The sequence below is a fragment of the Bicyclus anynana genome, chromosome 1 (assembly GCF_947172395.1).
Source record: "Bicyclus anynana chromosome 1, ilBicAnyn1.1, whole genome shotgun sequence".
Lineage (NCBI taxonomy): Eukaryota > Metazoa > Arthropoda > Insecta > Lepidoptera > Nymphalidae > Bicyclus > Bicyclus anynana.
Window position 1 is genome coordinate 9,166,283 of NC_069083.1, and position 26,446 is coordinate 9,192,728.

General features: G+C 36.6%; 1 protein-coding gene across 1 annotated transcript in view; it reads left to right on the forward strand.

Moving 5' to 3' along the window:
* The window catches only part of LOC112049620 (C-Maf-inducing protein), a 49,213-nt gene extending 22,767 nt beyond the window's left edge, over positions 1-26,446 (forward strand). Inside the window, exons 3-14 of the mRNA XM_024087585.2 lie at positions 9,443-9,571; positions 11,344-11,394; positions 11,884-11,955; positions 12,480-12,569; positions 14,320-14,558; positions 15,117-15,335; positions 15,913-16,183; positions 16,711-16,809; positions 17,244-17,399; positions 19,448-19,603; positions 20,172-20,316; positions 21,073-26,446. Coding sequence (XP_023943353.2) covers positions 9,443-9,571; positions 11,344-11,394; positions 11,884-11,955; positions 12,480-12,569; positions 14,320-14,558; positions 15,117-15,335; positions 15,913-16,183; positions 16,711-16,809; positions 17,244-17,399; positions 19,448-19,603; positions 20,172-20,316; positions 21,073-21,197 — 1,752 coding nt within the window. The 3' untranslated portion in view covers positions 21,198-26,446. The remainder of the gene's footprint in view (positions 1-9,442; positions 9,572-11,343; positions 11,395-11,883; positions 11,956-12,479; positions 12,570-14,319; positions 14,559-15,116; positions 15,336-15,912; positions 16,184-16,710; positions 16,810-17,243; positions 17,400-19,447; positions 19,604-20,171; positions 20,317-21,072) is intronic.

Sequence of the window (26,446 nt, forward strand, 5' to 3'; positions counted from 1 at the left end):
GGAGATCTACCTCGTGGCCGTTTGTCATACACATTATATGAATGAGAGATACGTCATATGAGTAGCTTATTGATACATAGCATAGATAGTAATTTTTATCATAGGTCGACTCGTGTCTCGTGTCTACTCCTTTCACATTTTTCTTAAACGCTTAAGTTAAGTAATGAAGTAGCACTTCCACACCCCATTTTAGGAAAGGGGGTGTTAAAAAGGGACAAAAAGTAGCTATGTCACTCTCCATCCCTTCAACTATCTCTATTTAAATAATCACGTCAATTCGTCGCTCGGTTTTGCCGTAAATGACGGATAAACAGACAGACAGACACACGTTGCACTTCAAATTTATTCATTTTTTTTAAATTACACATTAATATTAATAGTATGGATGTACTTTAATAGACCAAATAATGTTTCATCATCCTGAACTCTTTTATTTTCTCGTTGATGTAACAGAATTAAGACAACGACAATCTGACGCCTGAAAGTTTCGAGTTGAAATAAATCTTAATACGACTTTTATTTAATAGAATTAGATTATTTTATTGTATTGTTACTTGTTAAACAACAATTCACTTTTAATTTTCATATAAAATTAATATTTACCTAAGTAGCTCGATATATTTTTAAGCAGCTGTATCAATTTAAATACACGTCAATTCTATTGATTACTCATCGCACAGTGCGTTTTACGTATTTCAATTTAAATACTTACGTCATCATTATCAACCCATATTCGGCTCGCTGCTGAGCTCGAGTCTCCTCTCAGAATGAGAAGGGTAAGGCCAATAGTCCACCACGCTGGCCCAATGCGGTTTGGCAGACTTCACATACGCAGAGAATTAAGAATGATGTCTCACGATGTTTTTCCTTCACCATATGAGACAAGTGATATTTAATTTCTTAAAATGCACACACCTGAAAAGTTGGAGGTGTATGCCCCGAACCGGATTCGAACCCACACCCTCCGGAATCGGAGGCAGAGATCATATCCACTGGGCTATAACGGCTCTAATACTAACGTAATACATACTCATCAATAACTCGCAATAAAATAGCTACGATTAATTATAAAAACTGAAAATCCGATAAACTCATTAACGCTAACTTACTGGGAAAAATGACGGTGGCGATTAGGTTTTACCATAAACAGGTAAACTTTATGGAAAAACCTTCCCTCAAGGGGTATTTTTTTTTGTTTCGTCCATGTACGCAAGTAAAAACAAACAAAAAGCAAACCAGGAATTATTTAGTGTACCTACTAGTAGTAGTACTTACTTGCCTACTTTATTGAACTTAAATCGTAACTGTATTGTGTAATAGCTTGGAAGCTTTACCTAATTTTTAATACTTTTTTTTTATTGTGTCATCTTTTCATGGGCACTAAATAATTAATTTGAAGTGCAACGTGTGTGTGTCTGTCTGTTTGTTTATCCGTCATTTACGGCAAAACCGAGCGACGAATATACGTGATTTTTTAAATAGATATAGTTGAAAGAATGGAGAGTGACATAGGTACATTTTGTCTCTTTCCAACACTCCCTTCCCTAAAATGGGGTGTGGAAGTGCTACCTCATTACTTAACTTAAGCGTTTGTTTGACATTAATCTTCGAAAGATACCAACGAAAATCCCATAGTCGTTAAATAAAACGCACGACTTTTCTTTGAAAAAAACGGTTACGGTTGAGGCTATCGGTAGGTGAACAGTTTTTTCAAAGTATCTGTCAGTTTATTTATGACTTTTGATTTTAATAAGTTCCGTTTTTGCACCTTTGCTAATTGGTACAAATTACAAGCAATTCAAAAGGTCTTACACAATTTCCGCAACTACTACCATAAAGTATTAGAATTTGTAGTAAGTCATTAGAATTTGTAGAGGAATAATATGCAGGTCATCGGTCTTTTGTAGGGACTTCCAAACACCACGATACTGAGGCACAGTTAAGTTAATTTACTTATACTTTGTAGTTACAACACCCTCACAGGGTTGCATTTGTAATAATTATGACATTTTATCTATGACACGTGTTAAATATTATCAAAACAAATAATCAAAACTTTACCTCTCAGTAATATAGTTTATTTAAATCCAACAGTAGCATCCCGTCTCGTATCTTGCTAGTAAACACCAAACATATTGTAATTTCTTATCGTTGTATCTACACTCTACGGTTCACAGTATTGTTCGCTCTATCTAGATCCAACGACGAGCGTCACATTTAAAAATATGTTTCAACTTGGTGTCTTGACTACAAAAACATTGAATGATTTAATTCTAATATAAATTTATACTAATATTATAAAGCTGAAGAGTTTGTTTGCTTGAACGCGCTAATCTCAGGAACTACTGTTCTGATTTGAAAAATTCTTTCAGTGTTAGATAGCCCATTTATTGAAGAAGGCTGTCTTTAGGCTATCCTATGAATTATCCCCGTAATTACTACGGGAGTGGGAACCACGCGGGTGAAATCGCGCGGCGTCAGCTAGTATATTATATTTACTATAATTTTAAGGTCTTCGATTGCCAGACATATGAGTACCTCAATAATATGAAGGCTCAAAGTCAGCCCGTAGTATTATTTAAGGTTAAACTCCAATTATGGAGTTTGGGACAGTGGTGGCTTTAGAAGGCAGCAAGTTTCAAGGGTCCAAATCCTTAAAGAGTAGATACAGAGTGTGCTCAATAAATGGATGGATGATTAAAGGTTATTCTGTAACACTAATGTTATAACTCGACTGTGAATTTCGGAATCGTCTCCATATCTTCCTCTAACTAATAGTACCTATCATGAACAGAGAGAACGAAACGAACTCGCGTCTCAATACTGTCGAATTATAAAACACATCGATACAGAATAGTGCCACTGTGTAGAAGTTTTTATAGCATGACGTTATGAGTTTTAGATTCTTCTCTATCTCTCTGTCGAGTAACTATATGAGAAAGACAGTGACAAATTCTAAATTGACACCGCCGAGTTAAAAAACCCTCGTTACAGAATAGTGCTCTGGATTTTTACATTCCGTGACGCCTGCTCATTGTGCCTCTAAGTACTCGTACGTATAGTCTGTCTTATCTTCAATCAACTAACATAATAGGGTACCCATGATAGGTCGCAGTCCTTGACTCAACCGATTCATATCATCTGTTTTTAACCGATTTCATAAAACGAATATATATTTTTTTTCTTATATGAGCTTGTGGGAGGGCTATACAACCGTACGAGTTGTGTATATGTACATTTTCTTGTATGTTATTCATGGTGTTAAGTAACCATGTTGTATAAGATGTAACCATACTTGGAAATTTAAAACGGTATATTTATTATACTTAGTTACACTTAGGAGTTTTTTTAGCTTAAGAGTCTTTACAATAGTGTGTTAATTATAATAATAATAATTAACCACATCCTAAGACTACCAGATCAACTATTCAGTATTTTGGTCTTTATTGTCAGCCTGTTAAAATAAACATCAAACCAATTGAGCAATGTCATCTACCCACTGTATGATATCCATCAGTAGGCACCGGATGACATTTGTTACATAGAATCACAATTACGTATATGACAACATACGTCAAAGATAATGAATTAGCCTGTTGAACTAACATGCTACTAAGTTAAGAGAAATAGACAAAATATTGTCAAATATCGGCGGAGTGTCATCTCTTTCGTCCCATCGCAATCAAAAGGTAATTCTGACACCACCATTGCTTGAAATCATCTAGGTATTTCTTTTCACGAGCTTATCTCGTTGGTCGCATGTTAGCGCCCCTGAAGTAAAATTTAAACTTACTTTAACAATACACTCATCACTATCTAGCCCCAAAGTAAGCGTACAACGTAACTTGTGTAATAGTTGCTAAGATAGCTAAATTTACATCATATAAAATTAAATACTACATATAAATACATAATGTATAAATATACCCATACACTGTAAAACACCCATGTTCATCATACAAATATTTTCCAGTAGTGGTAATCGAACCCACGGGCGTGCAGAAAGCAGGGTCACTACCACTGCGATACTCGGCTGTTAGATATTGATATATTGACCCCAGATATAAAACCTTTTCTATGTACAACTATTGCGTCAAAGGGGTCGTAGAAAATTTTATCATTTTGCATGGGATTCCCATCATTCCTGAGGTTATCAAAAGAGTGGACGTGTCACGCTAATTTATTATGATAGTAAGGGAGACCGGGATGCTAAATTTGCAGTCATTAAAGCGTCATAGGGACCGATTGCATTTGGTAGATTAAATGATAGGAAGAATAAATGGTTATTTACTTTTTTCGCTTTTAGCGGTGGAAAAAAACTACAGACTATAAAAGCAATTTTATTACTTTGGCTAACTGAAATTGACAGAAAATTTTAGCGATTAATTAAGAGATTATTTTCTTCAAAATAATTAAAATAATAATTTCACTCGTAGCCATAAAGCTAAAATATACGGGTTTTATTTTGTAACTTTGGGACCCTGCAATTCCATTACATTACGCTCAAATCGTTAAATTTTCGAAATGCACACCTACTTACTATATCTTTATCTGACGTTTTAGTAGGTGGAGTGTTTCTGAAGTTAGTTTTTTTTTTTGGTTGCCCTAAACGTACCCACCAATATTAAGGGCTCATACTTGGTGGAGGTACTCAACAACGTGCAAGGTATACTTGCTTATGTTCATCTGGCGCGCTCGAGTAACTGCAAAATCCCCTCTTGGGCTCCCCTACTATGATATTTATTAATAGGTGTATGTATTCATTCGGTTCCATGGTTTTAAACGAAATGATTGTTTTTATCGTTTGTTTAATGAGGTCAATGAGCAGATAACGTAATATTCGTGCGTCACTAAATACTTAGTTTGTACGTACGACTAAAGTCTAGTTTACAAATAAGGTCCAATTAACATGTTTCACATGTCGTATTCGTAATACTAATAATATTTGTACATATAGGACACTAGCGGACGCCCGCGACTTCATCCGCGTGAATATCTATGTAAACTTTCATTTTACCACTTTAGGGGTTGAATTTTAAAAGTTCTTGAATGACGTTCTATTTCATATTTTTTTAATGATTTATGAACAAATTTTAAAACTGTGTATAACTTTAAAAATGAAGGACATTCCATACAAACTTTCAACCCCTATTTCACCCCCTTCTATTTTTTTTGTGGTCAAAAAGTAGGTACTCTATATTTTGCTCCAAGGTCCCATTTACTATGATCGGTTCAGCCGTTTAGCAGAGAATTTTCTTAATTCTCTGCGTGTGTGAAGTCTGCCAATCCGCATTGGCCCAGCGTGATGGGCTAAGGTCTAACCCCTCTCATACTGAGAGGAAACTCGTGCTCAGCAGTGAGCCGAAAATGGGTTGATAATGATGATGATGATGATGATGATGATGACTGTAAACTTTTGTGCTAATTGTCTTATATTTTGGTGATGGCAGAGCTAAAATTTGTTAAAGGTCATTTTCCTCCTCGTACACATGCTATATAGCTACACCTAGAAATAACCTTAATAACGCTTGAAGTGTTTACAACGTAGACTTACCTATCTATGTACCTAAAGCGATAATTTTCACAGACACGAAAGCGATATAAATATTTAGATATGGCTGCCCAAAACAGAATTTTGTTTTTAAATCAGACACTCTTTGACGTCATCTGTGAAAGGTAACATATGCGAACGATTTTTACAACACAACATTCATAATTTGAAAATACACAAATCGGAAAACGTAAACGTTGGCAGGTAGGTAAAATACCTAGACTGCATTAGTTATATCTAAAAAACTTGTAACTCTTTGTTTCTGATAAGTTCTAGCTTCCGTTTTCTCTACAAGTAACATGGTAATCTCTTCAAGTCAAGAGTGAATAGGCACTTTCTAGGCAAGCGCGTTTTACCATAGACTGCATCATCATTGGGCAATAGGCATGATTGCAAACAAGCGCTGGCTTATAGGTACAGGTACCTATCTAACTGTACAATGTAAAAAGGTCATCGTATGTAGGCCTACCTACCGAGTATGTCTCTACCACTAGCAACTTGGGACTGGGAACCACTGGGAATCTCTTCAAGTCAAGATAGGAAGAGTGAATAGGCACTTTTTAGGCAAGGTTTACCATAGTCTGTATCATTGCTTAGCATTGGGCATGATTGCAAGTAAGCGCTGGGTTATAGATATGGGTACCTACCTACCTAACTGTAGGTACAATGTAAAAAGATCATTGGCCTACCTACCGAGTATGTCCAACTTTCAAGTTTTAATATCAAAAAGTAGGTAAATTAGGATTTGCAATAGACAATATTATTGAGGATGATAAACAAGTTAGGTAAGTAACCTACCAATAAATTTAAAATCAAATTGATTTAAAAACCAAAACATTAAAACAGTAAGTTAAAAGTTAAAGGTCATGCTATAAATTATATGCTCGAAGGTAAACTACGTATATGCAGTTTTAGGAAGGCCATCCGCAGGCCAAGCGAGATGCATGGGATGAGGCTGTGACGTCACTGGCAACCTCTAGCCTTCGAGTAACTACACCGGTCATTGCACTCCAATACTAGGGTTGCCAACTGTAGTTTAATATATAGTATTGTACTATATTTCGGTTCTAAGAACTATATACCTACTGTTGAAGAAATAGTACGCAAAAATACTAATTTTCAACACTGATTGATATCTAACTAACAAAATTTAATTTAAAATCTTTAGGAACATTAATTTTCGACAGATGCAATAGCATCTAGCCTATCCGAACTTGTCTATCTTATTGAGTTCCAAAAGCGAAAAAGAAAAGTAGCATTTGGTTTTCATAAATTTAAAAATCAGAAGTGAAAAAGCATATATATTTTACAAATAAATCTTGAAAAATACAACAAGAGTAAAAAACTATATTTAACATAAGCGTGTACTATATTTTTATAACTAAATCGGAAACATACTATATTTTTAACAGACTTCAAAAAAGGAGGAGGTACTCAATTCAACGCATATTTGTTACCTCATAACTTCGTCATTAATTAACCAATTTTGAAAAAAAAATTGTTTTAAAGAGTATACTTCCAGGTTGGTCCTATACCATTTTCATGGAAATCAGTTTAGTAGTTTTGTGTTAAAATCAAAATAACTGAAATACGTCTTTACGGTTCCATTTTTATATTAAAAAGATTATGTGAAAAAATGTTGGCAACCCTACCCGGTACATACGTCAAACATCGAGCACTGCTCACTCAGCGTACCGTATCCTCGCTCACGTCAGCACTTTTTGCGAAGGAAACTGCATCTAAATCTCCACAATCATTACGCAATTCGGTAAAAGAAATGTATACTTGTAATAAAACTGTAACAGGTCACTGTACATTTAAGATACATATTTTGAAAAGTTTAGTTGGAGGGCATTATAATATAATCGATACTGAAACCAAAAACATATTTTTTTTGTCTGATTGTCTGTCTGTCCGTATTTAATGTTGACCGGGCATCACGCTGAAACTACTAAATGAATTTAAATGAAACTTGGCACAATTTGAAACCACAATACGTAAAAGGTTAAAGGATACTTTTAGACGCGAAAATTAAATCAGAAAGGGGTGGAACGGGGGTTGAAAGTTTGTATGGAAAGTTCATCATTTTACATTTGTAAATATTGTACAATAAAAATACTAAAAATAATAATACCATTCAAGATTTTTCAAAATTTTACCCCTAAAGGGTTGAAGTTTTTTAAATAGAAACCGTTCATGTTTTAAGTTTTAGTTTTGTAAAATGGTTATTAGATTTATATTATATATAAAACATGCAATAGTATAAATAGAAGGGGGTGAAATAGGGATTGGAAGAAAGATCAGCCTGGCTATACAATGCGGAAAAACAGCCAATATTCTTGCCATTGGATTGTACCTAAAGCTATTAGGCAGATTTTTCTTACTGTAGTTTTTTATAAAAAATGATCTTTTTACTAAATGAATATTAGCCATGACTTTAACCATTAGCTATTTGAACTTTTAAGTAAATAAGTATAAGTACTTACCTATATAAAATTTCATAGACAATAGTGAATTTCATTTTCTAGATATTACTAAAACTAGAAACCAATAAAAAATAATGATTACCTACCATAGCAATATCCAGCTTAGACTAGAAGTCTAATATAATTAAGTGATGCCAGGAATAGATATACCCTTTGCCTTAATAATTAAGGTAGGAAGATATTCCTATAACTTTTTTCTAACACATACAATAGATATATCCAGGCACCTTAATTCTCTAAGTGTGTGAAATCTGCCAATCACAATTGGCCCAGCATGGTAGACTATTAGCATCTCATTCTGAGAGGACACTCGTGCTCAAAAGTGTGCCGAACATGGGTTGTTAACGATAATGAAGAACCAGTTCTAATTTACTGTAAATAGGATTAACGAAATTAGTTTCAATGTAGTAGGTAGGTTTCGTTGCAGATGGAATGCGAACTTAAAAACTTATTTGGATTAAAAATAGCTAGGTTGTTGTAGTAGTTCAAAGGTCATCCCCAAACTCAGCTTATAAGGAAAGACAACACAAGGGTCAATTAATTTAATAGAGTAGTCGCATAGAATATAGATAGGTAGATTAATGACATTGTATTTTCATTATTAGTGAATGCCTGTGACATCGTCCGTGAACAACCAGTAAGCATGCGACTAATTGAAGAAAAACAGACAAAATATCAACCAATGGCGGCGGAGTTGTCCCAGTTCCATCTCTTTCATCCCAACGCTATTTCCGGTTGCGCCGCTATTGGTTTACGATTTGTCTACTTGTCTTCACTAGGTATGCTGTTTGGTCTCGAGTCGAATAAGAGTCCCGTTCGTTCGAAACTTGACAAAACAAAGCCTTTAGGTATTATTCTAAGCAATGTTTATGTACATTTAATTATTATCATATAAGAAAATAACATTAAACTGTACCTACTTATTCCCTAAAATAGCATGATCCAGGTAAACGGGAACGAGATCATCATTGTCAATCTATACTAATATTATAGAGAGGTTGCTAAAGTATGTAGAAGAGTCGTGATAGTCCAATGGCTATGACCTCTGTCTTCGATTTGAGGGCATAAGTTCGAGTTCGGTCTGGGGCATGCGTCTCCAACTTTTCAGTTTATGTGCATTTTAAGAAATTAAATATAATAATATCACTTGTCTCAAACGGTGAAGGAAAGTTCACCCCAGTGCATACCTGAGAGTTTACTCTTAATTCTCTGTGTGTAAAGTCTGCCAATCCGCACCGTGAGGACTTTTAGCCTAACCCATCTCATTCTGATAGGTAGTTAATGATGATGATATTATGAATGAATGAATAATCGTTTAGTTGCTCAAACGGTCATTCATTCGTTCATAACATCAATATCATCTGGCATGATATGATCTATTGTTGAATGACACAAATTGTTTCAGCCCTCCGGTCTTCTGGAACGTCCCCTGTCGTACAGCTGCATGCAGGAGGTGTACTGCATCTCACGCTGGGACCCTGCGAGGAAGTACTGCTTGAGAATAGTGATGCCGCACGGGTCACTTCTATTGCAGGTGAATATCTCATTCCTCCTCCTTGCGCCGTATTCCTCATTACTGAGGGTCGTGACCCCTAACACAAGATTGGTTCTTAACGATGTCGCGCCATTGGGCTCGGCTTTCATTGCCTCGTGTTGTCGAGAGTGGCGCAGATTTGGTCTGACCAACGCATCGGGCTACGTCTTCGTGGTCTCTTTCCTTCCACTTTGCCAGTGATCACTAGTTTCTCTAAGTTATCCCCTTAGTACTCGAGGATCCTCTGAAGACAGGTGGTGGACAGCCTCTTTGAGATGTTAAGTTGTTTTGGTTCTTTATGCTATCCACGGAATACGGAGCACTCTTCTCCAGCACCACATCTCGAAAGCGTCTATGCGATGCCGATCAGCTGATTCGTTGTCCAGGTCTCAGCTGCATAAGTAAATATGGGAAAGATCAGTGCATGGACATGACGTTTCTTTGAGTGACTGTCTTACCACGTTCTATGCAGCTAAGACATGGCACTTTTTGCCATTCCTATAATAGATATGAATATTTCATTACAAAACTTTTAATGAAATCTGTACTAATATTGTAAGAAGGTAAAGTTTGTGGTAGGGCATCTGTGGATCTCCTGAACCGATTTTAAAAAATCGCTTACCACTAGTAAGCTACGTTATTTGCGAGTGTCAAAAGCTATATTTTTATAGGTCCGTATTCTCACGGACACGGCAACTACGTGGAATTACGGGGATATTATAGTTTATGACACTCACAGATAACGTGGTTTTCTATTTGTAAAAGAATTTTTAGAATCGTTTCAGCAAATCCAGATATTATTCCCTAGAACTTCACAAAATTTACCTCTTTATAATATTAGTTTAGGTTACGATTTGAGAGGAAAATTGAATATCGGTCATGCTGAAAAAGTAATGTAGGTATTATTTTGTCCTTTTTATAAAAAGCATGTTCTTTATATTTGTATAACTATAACTGTACTGTCGTAATAACCACGTAATAGCTAATGGCAATGCGTTTTATGCGCGTATACGAAATAAAGATTTATGAAGTCGTTTAACAGATTTACGTATTTGTTTTTTTTTTAAACATTACGTCACTACTGGCAGTAAGAGCGTCACAACTATCGTAAAATCGTGCCGCAAATAGAGTAATTAATATGACAATTAGTATACTGTAGGTAGAAAATATACAATCAATATAATACCCCTACGAGTAGGTAGGTATATAAACATTAAAAAGTAACGACTTTGACGTAAATCTGTAATTGTTACTTTATATTTACTACATTGTACTATGTACATACAATTACAAACATCTTACTAGTCCCGTTATAATTTACATTTGGAAATGTGAAATAACCAAGAAAGCTGAAAGGATAATTACGTGGCCTAGTAAAGCTTAACTTCAAAATCTCGACCAAGATTGCCTAGGTGCTTTTTCTGCCATCTTGGAAAAAAAACAGTTTTTTTACAATAATTCAGTTCTCCGCTGAGATACGAATATTTTGAATCAGTACTTTTTTGTTGCTCTTTGTACACTACAAAGTAAAGTCTTTTAAATATTTTACCTATAGTACATCTTTATTGAGATATCCAAGTTGTAGTAGTAGTAATAAACTAAAAAATATAAAATCTTCATTGGATACTTACCTTCTCGCCACGGGGAGGTAAGTATGTCGTAAATTTTCTTTTTAAATCACATTTCCTATAAAAAGAAAAGAAGAATAATTACTTGTACTGCCGCATACTTCTGTAATTATTATTATTGTTGACAATTTATTTTTTGTTTAGGCAAACGATGCTTATACGAGAGACCAGTGGTACTACTCAATCGTATGGAGGGTACGTATTTCTATCTATAGAATACATAAATATAAGAGTATATATATTTTATTTTAAGTCAAGGTTTTATTTTACGACTTTGTCGGCGTTTTTTATGTACCTACATACTAATGCTAAACTACAGCTTTCTTGTAGTTATACCTACTTTCGAAGTTAAGTCGCGGACGGACATACATACAAACATGGCAAAACTATAAGGCTTCTTTATTGACTATGCTAAGGAAACCACGTTACGTCAAATTTCATCAAAATACGGTTAGGTATGTTTTTGTATATTTGAGTAACAAACACATAGTAATATTAATGCGAAATTTTGTATAGAAAATGAATGATAGAGCTTTTAAAATTATGCGCATGTAAAAATATGATGCCACATAAAATATGCTTTATTTTAAACCTTTTAATTAGCCACAACAACAGAAAATATAGAAAAAGTGGTAAAAAATATTTAAGTATTTTTTTTTCAACAAATGTTATTTTCTTTTGCAGAGAAATATGATACGATATCGCAATTTCTTAACCAAGACCGTTAGAAAAGAAGTTGTTCTGAAGGAATTAAAGGTATGTAAAATACACTTCGGCAATGTCATTTGCATCAGCTGGAGTATTCTATTTTATAACTCAGTATGTTTGGAAGATTATAGAAACCCTACCAATGAGTACGTTTTACATTTTCATTGAGTGATACTTAACAAAATTATATCATCTTTATAAAAACAACCATCAATTAATCTAATAATAGTTTCGTGGCTTTGATTTTCTGAAAGCGACCGATTTAGAGAATAGTAAAGGCGTTTGCTTTTGAATTCTGAACCAAATATTAATAATAACCTCAGTCGTTGAAAAACAAATATTATAGTTTCTAAAAAAAAAATAACTTTTTTTCAATTTAAATTAATAGTGCTGTTTTTATCAAGTTTCAATATTTCGCTCTTTAACGCGTTATCATTTCGACGTGAAACTTCCACATTAACAATATTTTGGTTTAGTTTTTTAAAGCAAAATACTGGCAATACTCGTAAAAGCAAATGTCGTCCAAGGTCGTTGGTATTAGTAGCCTTAAAACTCCTATTTGTTACTTACAGAATATGGTGGATTTCGCGATGACCACGCCCCTGCAAGATGAAAGTGTTACGCGCGCCCCGTTGCAAATTCTTACAGATTTGCTAGCCGAGGTTAGTAATTTTCTACTTATTTATTTCATATACATGTAATGCTTTTTTCGCCCGAATTCTCTGTTGTGGATATACTATTTGTGCAACATACTATATCGTAACACTTATAATTGAATGAAATTCATCAAATCTATGCTTCTTTTTACTTTTAAAAAAATATAAAAAGCTGAAGAGTTTATTTGTTTGATTGAACGCGCTAATCTCAGGTTTACTGGTCCGATTTGAAAAATTCTTTCAGTGTTGGATATCCCATTTATCGAGGAAGGCTATAGGCTATAAATTATGCCTGTTTTCCTACGGGAACGGGAACCACGCGGCGTCAGCTAGTTTTGTTTTATTCTCTGAAGTCAATTCTATCCCCACTCCTGTCAAAGATTTTTTTCAAGAGTCGACGTTTTGAAGGATGCATATTCATATGACTCTTACCCTCAGACCAATTATAGAAGGACCTGCATCGCACTCATAGTCACGAACAAAGTTTTCTGTCATTTTCTGAGGAAAACGAGCTTAGATTTTGTGTATATCTCATACTAAACTAGAAGTTTTTGCCCGTTTTTTACACAATTCAATTACACATTAAGGTATTTTTACGGAGCTCTGTAACCGACGAACACGATCACAACTATTTAACATCGATTCTATAGAGACAGTTTTTATCATCGCATTAGATCGTTGATCATATACTTTGACAGAAAAGTAACGTCTAGCGAGGCAGGTCCTATACAATAATTGGTCTGAGCTCTTACCTTACCAATAAGATATACTTACCCACCACAGAATTTAAAATAAAAATTATGTGTATAAAGTAAATTTGTACAGATTTCCATCTAGGTGTAAATATACTCAGAGGCACAATTTTTCGCCCACTTTAATATACTTGCGTCATATTAGAGAGGGCGGGTTATGCCTCTGGGTATATATTTGTACTTAAAAAACTTATTAACGTACGTACCAAAATGTATCTATTATTAGGTACTAAGTATAGAGCAACCTATTTAATTTAATTTTTTCTTAATTCTCTGCGTGTGTGAAGTGTACCAATCCGCATTGGGCCAGCGTGGTGGACTATTGGTCTAAACCCTCTCATTCTGAAAGGAGACTCGAGCTCAGCAGTGAGCCAAACATGGGTTGATAATGATGATTTACCAATTACCTTGAGCATTTAACTAACAGTAGGTATAGGTGCTTAACGTATGTATATTTCGTTGAAAAACATTGACGCAAATTACCATATTTAACTTATTACACAAATTATTATCAACTCGTTATAATAACAAACACAAGTTTACATAACAACGTTCAACGTCTGTCCGAGTATGAAATGAGGAACTGCCTAAACTAAAAAAATAATGTCTTTATGAATTGTATTTTTCTACATTATAGTGTTTTTCAGATAGCATGGGGACGGTGACAGTTTGTTTCACTCTTGAAAGTCACTTAATATGAACGTCATAAGGCAACTGTCACCGTACCCATGCTATCTGAGAAACACTTTAGTAGGTACTACTAGCAGACACACTGGACTTCGTTCGCGAAAATTAGTGTACACTTCCATCCTCCTATAAATAGATTTTTGGATGATTCTTGAGTTTTATAGAATGAGACGATTTTTATCCAAAAAATGCTCAATCATAAAATGCTGACGCATCACTAGTCCCAGGCGTATGGTACTGAGTAAATAGGTACTGGTACATGATTACCTAATATTCAAAAAAAAATAACTAGCTTTTCACGCGTTTTCCATTGGCAGGATAAGGATAGTCCAGATTGGGAAGAGTGGGCGGAAAATATATCAAGTGTTGCGGCGCCACTGTTAGCGGAGCGTTGTGTGAGCGGCGAGCTGTGTGCGTTGCTCGCGCGCCTCTGCCGGCGGCGGCCCCGCTCCGCTCCGCTACCCGCGCTCGCTCCGCCTGTGCGCCGTGTCCTCACCCGAAACGTCGACTTCGGCAAAGCGCCCGACGCTCGACAGTTCGTGAGGGATTACATTAGGTCAGCATACGTAATACTTGCACAGGTAGAAACATTTCTATCATAACATTAATTATATAAAAAAATAGGTACTAAAGAAGTCTATTAATAATAACAATATCAGAATGAAGTTTAATTAGGTATCTAATAACTTGTCATGACCCAGACATTGCTAACCTTGCCCTTGACCATTTCATACAACATTAATACACATGCTGTAAGTGTACAAATTCATGTTAGTACCTATAGGTAGTAGGTATTAATACCAAAGGCGCGTGCGTAATTTTGTACAAGTCATTCACCTAATACGCAAATGATGTCCGCTAGCATAGCTATAACTGTAGTGGCCAATTACCTCCCTGTAACGTACCAACTCCTCATTGGAGAGTGAATATATGTATACCTAATTCTAGCACAAACAACCACATCTCTGTGCAGTGTCCCACACGTAACTTGTGACAGAGATTCTCGTGGAGATGATGCCTTGTTCTAAGTATGAAATGAGCACCGCAGTACAGAGCGACATCTGTCACAAAAAGAGCCTTAGCCCACACTACTAGTTAAAACTCCGGCTTGCAGTGCGCTGAGCGCGCAGAACTCGGGGCACAGCCTCGTGCGGCGCTTTGTGGAGGTGACGCACGGCAGCGGCGCCGCGTGCCCGCACCCGCGCGCCGCGCCCAACCTCGCGTCCGTGGCGCTGGCCGCCATCGACGACCACTACCGCGCCCGCCCCGCGCCGCACGTCTGCCACCACGCCGAGCGAGACGTGCTCTGCTTCGCCGACATCCTGGAGCACATGTAAGCTCTCACTTCACCCGCGCCAGGCCTCCCTCCTTATTGAAGAGGAGATATGGAGCTTAGATATACCAGGCTGCTGTAATACGGTTTGACGGGCTTAGGGTAATAATGATAAATGGAGCTTAGATATACCAGGCTGCTCCAATACGGTATGACGGGCTTAGGGTAATAATGATAAATTCATTAAAGACAACTGTCACATGTTATTAACCACTATATCATAATGATAGTGACCGCGGGACCGACGGCTAAAGTGCTTCTCCGAGGCATGGCAGTGACGTTACACTACAAAAGTTTGAACTCCAGGCTGAGAAATTTTAACTGAAAATTTCAGAAACGAAAGAAAAATTCAGTTTCTCATATAACCCGACACAGGCTTGCACCTAGGACTTGTGTTTCGAAACCACATAGGTTAACGACTAACAAAGCAGTAATACTTACGAGGCGGACTACTTATACCTACCAAACCGCATTGGGCCAGCGTGGTGGACTATCCTAACCTTTCTTGAGAGAAGATTCGTGCTCAACAATAAACCGAATATGCGTTGTTAATGATGTGAATACATCTGTATCTCAGGTGCGAGTACGACGACTGGCTGGTGGTGGTGGGCGGAGTACTGCAGCCGGTGCCGCTGTCGACGTCAGCTCTCAGCTGCCCGCACGTGGCGGCGCGCCTGGGCGGCGTGCTGCGGCGCCTGGCGAGCGACCCGCGCTGCGCCGCCCACGGGTGCGTGGCGCACGCGCGCGCCGCCCGCCCCTCGCCGCCCTCGTGGCTGCGCGCCGCCGCCCCCACCGACCCCGCTCTCGCGCTGCCGCACGACCAGCTGTGCCAACTGTGGGGAGATATGGTAGGTGTTATCAGCTTTGCAGTTTGTCCATGTCATCATTATCGGTATCATTATCAACTCATAGCCGAATATGGGTTGCACTGCTGAACTCGAGTCTGCACTCAGAATGATGATGTTAGGTCAATAGTTCACCACGCTGGCCCAATGCAGATTAGCAGACATCACACACGCAGATAATTTTTAAAATTTTATTTTTGAAATTATTATTGTTGTCTATGTATACAAAACAAAACATTAAACATATACCATCTGTCTATGATTTAAAAATGACTGTGTTTTCTCAAATGCTTTATAGTTATTTAAACAAGACTAAAACATATTTTTTTTGCTTTCTGTCTGGTTATCTTTGGAACAAGACAGAGACGCAATTCAAAATTGAATTTCACGTGGAATAACGTGGCATCCGCTAGTCTTGTAATAAAAATAAAAATCTTTTCATTCACGATATTTCATAAAATATTTAAGTATCCAGCATTAGTACCTAGTATCTATCAGTAACCATGAATGACATGTGTTTTATATTTCAGATGCAAACTCTGCTGAACTGTTGCTGTAAAAGGAAAAGTTTTCTTCAAAGTATGAGCAGACACCTTCCAGACTTTGTCATAGTCGGACTCACAGAACATGTAAGAAACTTACATATTTAACTCCTAGGGGTAGAGTCCTTATATTTAACCCATAGTCTGTTCTGGTTTTCGTAATTAAGATTTTTTTTATCAGTTCAGCGGTTTATCCGTGAAAAGGTAACAAACTGTCAGACATACACTTATACTCGTATTATATTTTGTACATATAATATTTATAGCCTCAATAGTTCAACGGTAAGAGCGGTTGGACTCAGGAGCGGAGGGGTGGTGGTTCGATTCCCGCCCCGTTGGTCTATTGTTATACCCACTCCTAGCACAGTCTTTCCCTAGTTGGAGGGGAATGGGAATATTGGTCATATTATAAAAAATATGGCAAATATACTTTTAAAGAAAAATATCCACAAGCTCACAAGCGGAGAGAGCTATGCTTGGAAAATCTTTGAGTAATAAGTATGAATTTGCTACTTTTTCAGCATGCAGCACTAGAGGCTCTGTGTCTAATGCTGGAATGGGAAATAGCCAGCGGAGAGCAAACGCAGTTAGAAATAATAGCGGCACTGCAAGGCACTGAAGTAGGACAACAGTATTACCAAGATCTGTGCGATCGGCAGCAAACCTTACAAAGACTAGTGAGTGCACACACTTCTTCTACTTCAAACTGATCAGTAGGTAGCATATATATATTTATTCCGTTTTTAGTTGATTGGATACATTTTGTGTATTTTGAAGTCAGATGATTTTTTCTTAAAATATCATGTTATGTCTAATGGCATGTAAGAAATGTCAAATGTGACAATGGTAATTACTATACGTATACGTATGTACGTACACACAAATACTATAACCTACTAATTACTGAGTAGGTATACTCGTACCTCTTAACTCGCACAAAAATCGGGCATTGAAAATAAGATGTGGACAAGCCAATTTTTGTGAATAAAAAAATATAATTCTATTGAAAGGTTTCCGTTATCTGCCTATGTAATCAAACAATTGTGGAGTATAAATATTATCCTCGAGTGTTTACTGAGAAACTGTCGGCCATGAAATTTATCTCATCCTATTACAGTTGCTTGATACCTAAGTACCTACGTTTGCTTTTACGTTTCATCAAAATATTATTTGTCTAAACGTTATGAAAACAATGTCCCAGCTCAGTTGCGTTATGTTTTTATACACTACGCAACTTTACATCTTTATCATGGCGGATTCTGGTGTGTAGATCCACCACCCAGTTGATGTGCTCGTTCGTATGTATGTTACGGCGAACGGAGCAGTCGCTCCAGGCGCCAAATCCTACAGTTAGTATATTAATCTATGCTAGAGAGCTCCAAATGAGAATCCTAGTCAACCGTAGACGGTACTGCGACTGTTTTTTTAATTGGGCACCCCAGAGTATGATCGAGAATGGTCACCCCAGAGTATGATCGAGATCTTCGCGTTCCACTTTTACTTTACAGTCATAATTCGGTATAGGTCCTAACGACATATTATTAGGAGCAAACAGGGGAGGCGCCATAATTGGATCTCGCTCCATTTTAAAATTTGCTTCGGGCCGGCGGTAGCTATACGCCCTGGTAAAGTCCCTTTCGAATTTGAATAGGGATCTTCTTGTTGCTTAAATACATTTTTCAAGACAAATATTTTATATATAGTTACATACCTAATTTGAAAGCGGCTCGTTTTACATTGACAAAGAAAACCAATAAGATAATGATAAGATACCTCAAAAAGATAAGATAGGTAGGTACTATGCGAAATTGCAGTGAGGCACTTTTCCTTCATACCTATGTGTATTAGCAATTTTCTCGGAATTTTTGGGGGTCATCAGTTACGAGTAACGCTTTCTTATCTTATGAAACGGTGTCAAGTTTGACGTCACATAATGACATCCACGTGCTAACGAATCCGACCTCTTGTGTAGGCATATTACTGGTTTTCCCCGTATTAGTTGGTTATGTAACTATGTCTTACATGACGAACCTACAACAGTCATTGAGTTCTCATATTTTGACCAATTGACACACATGTAGACAAACCTTCATATTGTAAATCAAAATTAATTTAGATACTTATTTCAAAAAGACCTAGGCAGTTTACATTGCATTGACAAAACTGTTTGATTTACTGTTTGTAGACACTTAAGGTAGGTATTTCCTGATCAGAAGGCTTAGCCAAACATTCTGATAATGAGGGACACGATTTCTCATAAGTTATGTCGATATAATTAAAGAAAATAATATCTTACCTATACTTGGACTATTGGTGAACACCACCAACTTCCCGATTCCGGTTTAAAAGTTGTTACTGAGAAATAAAAGATTTCACAACCGAAAAATGTCGTGACCCTAGCCCTAATTGGCTACGGACCACGATATACTGGATCACAAAAGCAGTAGGTAGTACCACGATAATGTAAAGCAATTATTTAAGGAATACCTACACTAATCAACACAAGAATATCTATACTAATTGTATAAAGCTTGAAGAGTTTGTTTAGTTGAACGCGCTAATCTCAGGAACTACTGGTCTGATTTGAAAAATTCTTTCAGTGTTAGATAGCCCATTTATTGAGGAAGGCTATAGGCTATATTTTATCCCCGCATTCCTACGGGAACGGGAACCACGCAGGTGTAACCACGCAGCGTCAGCTAGTACATAATAAAATCGTTTACAGCAATCGCAAGGCGGTCCGCGGCGGCTGGCGCTGCCGGTGCGCGCGACGGACGCCGACGTGGCCGCGATGCTGGACGCGGGCGCGCTCGGCAACTTGGAGTGCCTCAGCCTGGCCTTCACCAGCGTCACCAGCGCTTGTGCCTACCATCTCATCAAGGTGAACTATCTACTTAACTTCCCCATACCCTAAAGTCCATATTTATTGCGTTACCCAGACTAAATACTTAACTTCCAGATCCCTATACATATTACTATTTCATACAAAACAGAGGATATGACCTGCCTATGATTCTGGAGAGTGTGTTTTCGAATCCGGTCGGGGTCATGCACTTCCAACTTTTCAGTTATGTGCATTTTAAAAAATTAAATATCACGTGTCTCAAGATGGAGGAAAAACATCGTGAGGAAACATGTGAAGTTTGCCAATGCGCATTGGGCCAGCTTAGTGGACTATTGGCCTAACCTCTCTCATTCTGCTCAGCAGCCGAATACGGGTTGATAACGATGATACCTATGTATACAAAGTAAGACTTTCTGTCTTGCGCATATCAACGTGAGAAATAGGTGCATCAAGTTGGTGTAAATTCTATTATTTATACTAAAAATTGAGTAGGGTAAAAGCACCAGTACTTGACACTTCGAGGGAGGAAGGGAGTTTTCGTTTAAACGTCCTAGAATTTTAGTAATGATTATATTTTCATGATTATCGTACGTTTTTTTTACAGCTACCCTCACTGCGATATCTAAATTTGTGGGCCACAAAGTTCGGCGACAGCGGTGTGCAGCTCATTGCGGAGCATCTCCCTCGCCTGCAGGTGCTCAACCTGTGCGAAACCCCCGTGTCGGATAAGGGGATCGAAGCATTGTCCGGTTGGTTTATTAAACTATATACTTACCTATTTTTAATGTAGTTAATATTCCTCTTTCATAGATGATGCACATCTGGCGATTATCAGCCGATAAACGTCCACTGCTGGACATAGGCCTCTTGCATGGACCTCCAAGCACAACAGTCTCGAGCCTCCAGCATGCAGCGGCTCCCTGCAACACTACTTGATATTCTCGTGGGGGTCAACCAACGCTGCGCTTTCCGGTCGCCTATATCCATCGGCTCTTCGAACTATGTGGCCTGCCCATTGCCACTTTGATTCGTCTACGGATCTCCTCATTTCTGATTCGATCACGTGGAGAAACTCTAAGGCTAACTCGCTCCATCATCCGCCGAGTGACTTTGAGCCTTCTAATAAAACCCATAGTCAGCGACCAAGTCTCGGATCCATAGATCATCACTGACAATATGCACTGATCGAAGAATTTTGTCTTCAAGCACTGAGGAATATCGGACTAATACACAATACAGTATTGTAAGGTATGAACATTCTAAGGTGAAATTTTTTTCTTCGTATCATCTTCATAACGTCTTGTATTCGAGACCTGGGTTGGGCCTGCGTGACGTTGTAGCACTTTTTGTAGGTCATTAGAAGGTACCTACTAAGTTTAGTTGCTATATTAGATAGCAACTGAACTTTGACAAAGAAACCAATTTAAAATATTCCTGATCGATTAAAAAAACAATCAGTTTGACCATATTCTTAAAGATTTGTCTAAAAGATAATATAATTTCAGGTCTGTCAAGTCTACGGCGATTAAATCTGAACAGTACAAAGCTGTCTGCAGAGGCGTTCGAGTTACTTCGCAGGAGGTTGCCGCACCTTCAAGAGTACGATATCCGGTACACCGAAGCGTGGTGACGGTGGGCTTCGGCACGGCGTCCTTCATCGTATTCCAATGCCACTATTTAATATCTGCTAATTATAGATCTCATATCTTTCAATGGAAGTTGCAGGGAAGAATTCCTAATTATTATTATTATTATTTTATTAAATAACACTAGTCGTATTAGTTGCGATCGTTTACGACTGTAGAGGGTTAAATGAGATGTCCCACACTCCATACATTGTTTGCCCTTGACAAAGAAAGTTAATGCGTCACAACGATACTCTTACGTGTTGATTGTAATGTCTCGATTAATTATTAATTTTATTTTTGATCATAGCGAGGTTCAGTATCATAACATCTCACATAATACCTATCTAGAAGGTAAAAATTATATAATTTTAAAACCCCGCAAATCCGAGATTTATGTTTTCTTAATACCTTTCAATATAAAAATTGAAAGGTTTACACACATTATTATATTATTGGGTCTCTTGGTATTTTTAATTTCACTGGCAATTTTACCACATCTCCGTTAAAACTTAACAAAAAAAAAAAAAAAAATTAAAAACTAATAGTTGGAAGTTTTAAAACTTATTGATGCTATTCTCTAGTTATTCAATCCATTAAAATTATGTGGGACCACTCAACTATCGCCTATATAAAAAATAATTCAAACAAATTCATGCAATACCGACTATATTCAAAGCAAAACAGACTTCCCGGAATAGATTGACTATAGCTACACTTGTTTGTTTTTGTCATCGACTCCTTCTCGTCATTCAGTAAATTAGGTAATTGTTTTGAAAACGTTAAATTGCAACATTAAATACTTTGCAACGATTTTTTAATTACACGGAAGAAACGGCCACAAATACTGACGATTATTGCCAACATAATGCAATTTTAAGTGCATCAAAAGTTTTTTCTTGTTTCTCTCGTTCTCCTTACACGAGACAAAAACATTTTTTTAACAATGTAATTGAAAGTTTAAACCAAGAACTGTAACTACTAGCCAAAATAAATTTACTAAACAGTTGTGTTTTTTATATACTTACCAATTATTTACAATACAGTTCAAGTTTAAAACCTATGCAACTGAGGAACGTTTTGCAGTGCTTTTACCTCATTTGTAATTTTTGCCCATACACCTATGATGTTGTGCTTACAAATCAATTTATATTCTATTCTATTTTACATTATACCGAGCAATACAATATCATTAGTTTTTTGATTAAAAACAGCTAGATCTGGTACCGCGATTATTGAAACCCTCTCAGTCTTACATAAACTTCATTTGTCTTTTGTAGATAGTTTTCATTACCCGATTGCAAGGGTTAAGTTATTTTAGTTTCTAGTAAAGCAATACCAATAATTATAATTTTCTATCTAAGTCATTTCCACTATACCTGTAAACATTTTGATTTTTTAATCTAGGCAATGTATGGATCGAAGGCATGCATTTGGCATTTTGATTTTTGGTTTTCCGATATGGGTAACTATAATAAATTTAAAGTAGGTACAGGACATTAGCAATAAACCCTTACTACATAAATACACACTGTTATCTTTGCGTACAATATCTACAATTGTTTCTGGCATTTAATTCACTGAAAGCCTTATCGTAAGATAGATAACTAGGTATCTAAATTAATATTTATTAATACAAGTTGTCACTATCTGTTTATAATAAATAATTAATTCATTGTCCTTGTATGATGTACTTTCCTACCTTCTTACATTCTTAAGTAAAAATATTGTAGATAATATAATAAAATATTGTACCTACCCCCCCACCTTTAATATAAGGTAAATGCTTGCTTGATTACGAAGATGGGAATATTCTAAAATGTCTGAATATTTACTAAACCCGCGACTTAATGAGTTGCAAAACTGACGTAGCAATATGAGGGGTACACAGTTCGAAGACTAGATGGACGTTGGGGTCCTAGAAAAGCGACCCCGCACCGGAAAGCGCACTGTTGGTCGTTCCTTCTAGGTGGACTGACGTCATTATCTAAATAGTCGCAGAGGCTCGGAACCGACAAACATAGGGGGGCCGTGCCCACCTTAGAATAGGCCTGTGCCCGCCCTAGGATTCTGGGCTATCGGTATGCAATTTTATTATGATACTAATCTTAGATACGCCAATCCCAACAAATGATCTACGAGTATATCCAGCAGTCGACGTGCGTATGACTAAACCCGCCAAAATATTTTTCTAAACATGCCTGAAGTTAATAAAAATTACACCTTGAAAAAATTTGTAACAGCAAAAACGATTGCCTGGTATATTGAAGTGATAACTTCTAACAGGAAGGTAAAAAACTATCCCCATTTTCGTAACAACCCCAGCATCTTAATTTGTAAATTCTTTGTTAATTTATATAAGATTGTCTGTATTTTTAAAAGGTAATTTAGAAAATGTGACACCAAACTTTCTCTAACGGTCGTAACTTTAATATGTCTACTACGCTTAATTTTTTAGTATTATATTGTATTTATTATTATAGACTAAGAGCCAATGAACCCCAGACCTTCATCATTTTATAAAAGCTGTTAGTTCATGCTCCTAGCATAAGTATTGGACCGCGGTGGCTTTGTGAGGTAGCAGGTTTTAAGGATCTAGACCCTCAACCGTCTAAGTATAAAGTGTAAATTTTCGTGTTTTCCTCGGCATAATGTGAGAAATTATATTCCAAGTCGCCAGACAACCCTTCGAAAAACGCTATTTAATTTAAAACTTCAAGGGTGTATAGCGAAGGGTTGCCATGAAACCAAGTGTCTGGCGAATTGGGATGTCATTTCTCATAATATGCCGATAAAAATATACTTTATACTTAGGCGGTTGAGGGTTGAGGTTCCTTGAAATCTGCTATCTCCCAAAGCCACTACGGTCCAAACTCCATAGTTGGCGGTACTTATCTATAGTAGGAGCATGAGCTGACAAACTTTCAGCTTTTCTAAATGACGAAGGTCTGGCAGTCGTTGGCTCTCCGTCTATTAGCGTCGAGGTAAAGTATAAGGAAAGATGGGGCTGTGAGAACGTTGCGCGATGCGTTGCGTTTGTTGAGTGACTGCCGATCGTGTGTTCAGTGTGCAAGTAACTTAGATATAATTAATTATATTAATAATGCATTGTTTACACGAGCTTTGTACTTGTCACTTTATATATTGTGTTAGTCTAAGAGCCGGCATTGGAAATGTATACCCTCATCTGTTACTCATTAGTGATAAAAAATAAAAATAACGTTCACAGTGACACATTGCAAAGAGGTTACCTAGTTAAATTGCGGGTAAATGCATTTTTCATACAAAATCTAGGAAGCCATTAACTAACTCAGATGCAACCTAATACATTAATAAAATAAAATGAGCTTTCATTTTATTAATGTAGAACGATCAAAAGTAGTTCTCAATACTTCTTTGACTTTTTACACACAAAATGTTTATATTCTATTCTACTTATTCTATGTTCTGCTCAAACAAAATGGCGCGTCTGTAATGACAAGTAAAAGCTCGTGTAAACTCTGCTCACTACAAGGTAACCATTATAGCAAGTTAATACTACTTAAATCACATAATTATAGACCTCTTATTCACTATTGAAACAAAGAAACGTTACGATCTAAAAGTTGTCGTTTCAATTCAAGTCGTAAACAACACGACTGATTTCAGACAGTTTCTAAATAGATATAGATTATTAATAATATACGAATTAAAAATGGTCGATACATAAATTGTTTACCAGCGGATTTTTGATTGTACCTACTCTGATATAGATTGTTTTTGAACGATCTCACAAATATACCTAAGTGAAGTTCTTTAATCTTACAAAAATAACTCCACAGTAAAACCACATTAATAAGATACAATTACTATCGTTTTTTAGGGTTCCGAACGTACGTAGTATTTAACATATAATTAAAAACAAAAACGAACTAGGCAGGATCTTAACGATCAGAAACAAGCCATTTTCTACATTACCCTTTGCCTGAATCCTTCGTTTTAGTCAAATGTCTGATATTGCCAAAATCAAATCACGTTATTCTCTAATTTTAGTTTATATAGGAGACCGACCATTTTGGGTTCAGCATGTCATGCATAAGCTCTTTCCAAATCCATGGTTTCCTGAGATTTTCGAAAAACCAATGGTTATGATGGTATGAATGTTGGTTACTCTTTCACGCCACGATAACCTACTAAACCGAATTAAAAACCGGAACGCTAAATCACTTGGCGGTAGGTACGTCGGTTTTTATTGAAATCGTGAATTTTATTATGTAGATACTTGCTCATATTTTGATTAATATATAACCGTCAATCAAACTGAAATGATACCAATTTTAGAGTGCTTTTCCACCAGAGATGTGCTATGCAGCTATGCTGCGAAGACGTGAAATTTACGCTATGAAAATATGTGACCGTTTCCACCAATACTAAGCTATGTAGCGCGAGAAAGATGCGCAGCTCGAGCTACGAGTATGCGATGCTCATAGCAGGCCACACGCATCCTTCCATATAAATAACATAGTTGAATCAGTTTCCACCAGTGCTAAGCTATGTGCACCAATGAATACGTTTGGTGGATATCAAACGCATCCATAGCAACGTAGCGTATAGCACATGTATGGTGGAAAAGCACCCTTAAACTAATATTATAACGGTTCAATATTTAAACTTGGGCCCGGCAATGTATGAAAAATGGTTGGTCTTATTATTCTGTTTCAATAATGCAACAATTTTACATTATAGACTGATTTTATATCTTAAAATGTTTGGCTATGTTGGATCTTTTATATTTTATATCACGTTACATAACACAGACCTGCATTTTAGATTTTATTTTGAAATCTCCGGAATTTATAGGTAAATATTATCGTGGTTCTAATAAAATTGTACTATAGTGGAAGATTCGAATAAGAAACGACCTTCACCCATCTGTTTAATGGATGAAGTGTTTTATAAAATCTCCTGGTCAAACTATCATTAATGATAGTTAATAATAGTTTTAATAGTGGAGGTTTTTAGGCAACCTACTTGCAATATAACTTTTAACGTACTTAATTTGATATAAAACACTTTTCATCCGTTAAACAGATAGGTGAAGGTCGTTTCTAATACGGATCTTCATATAGATCTTGCAGAGGAAAATTTAAAATACTTATTAAGTCTGTGTGGAAAGTTAGATTAATCGTAGGTATACTGTTGTTTTAAAATTATGGTCATTGATAAAGAGGGTTAAGACTTACAAATTTTTAATAAAATTAATTAAAATAATTAA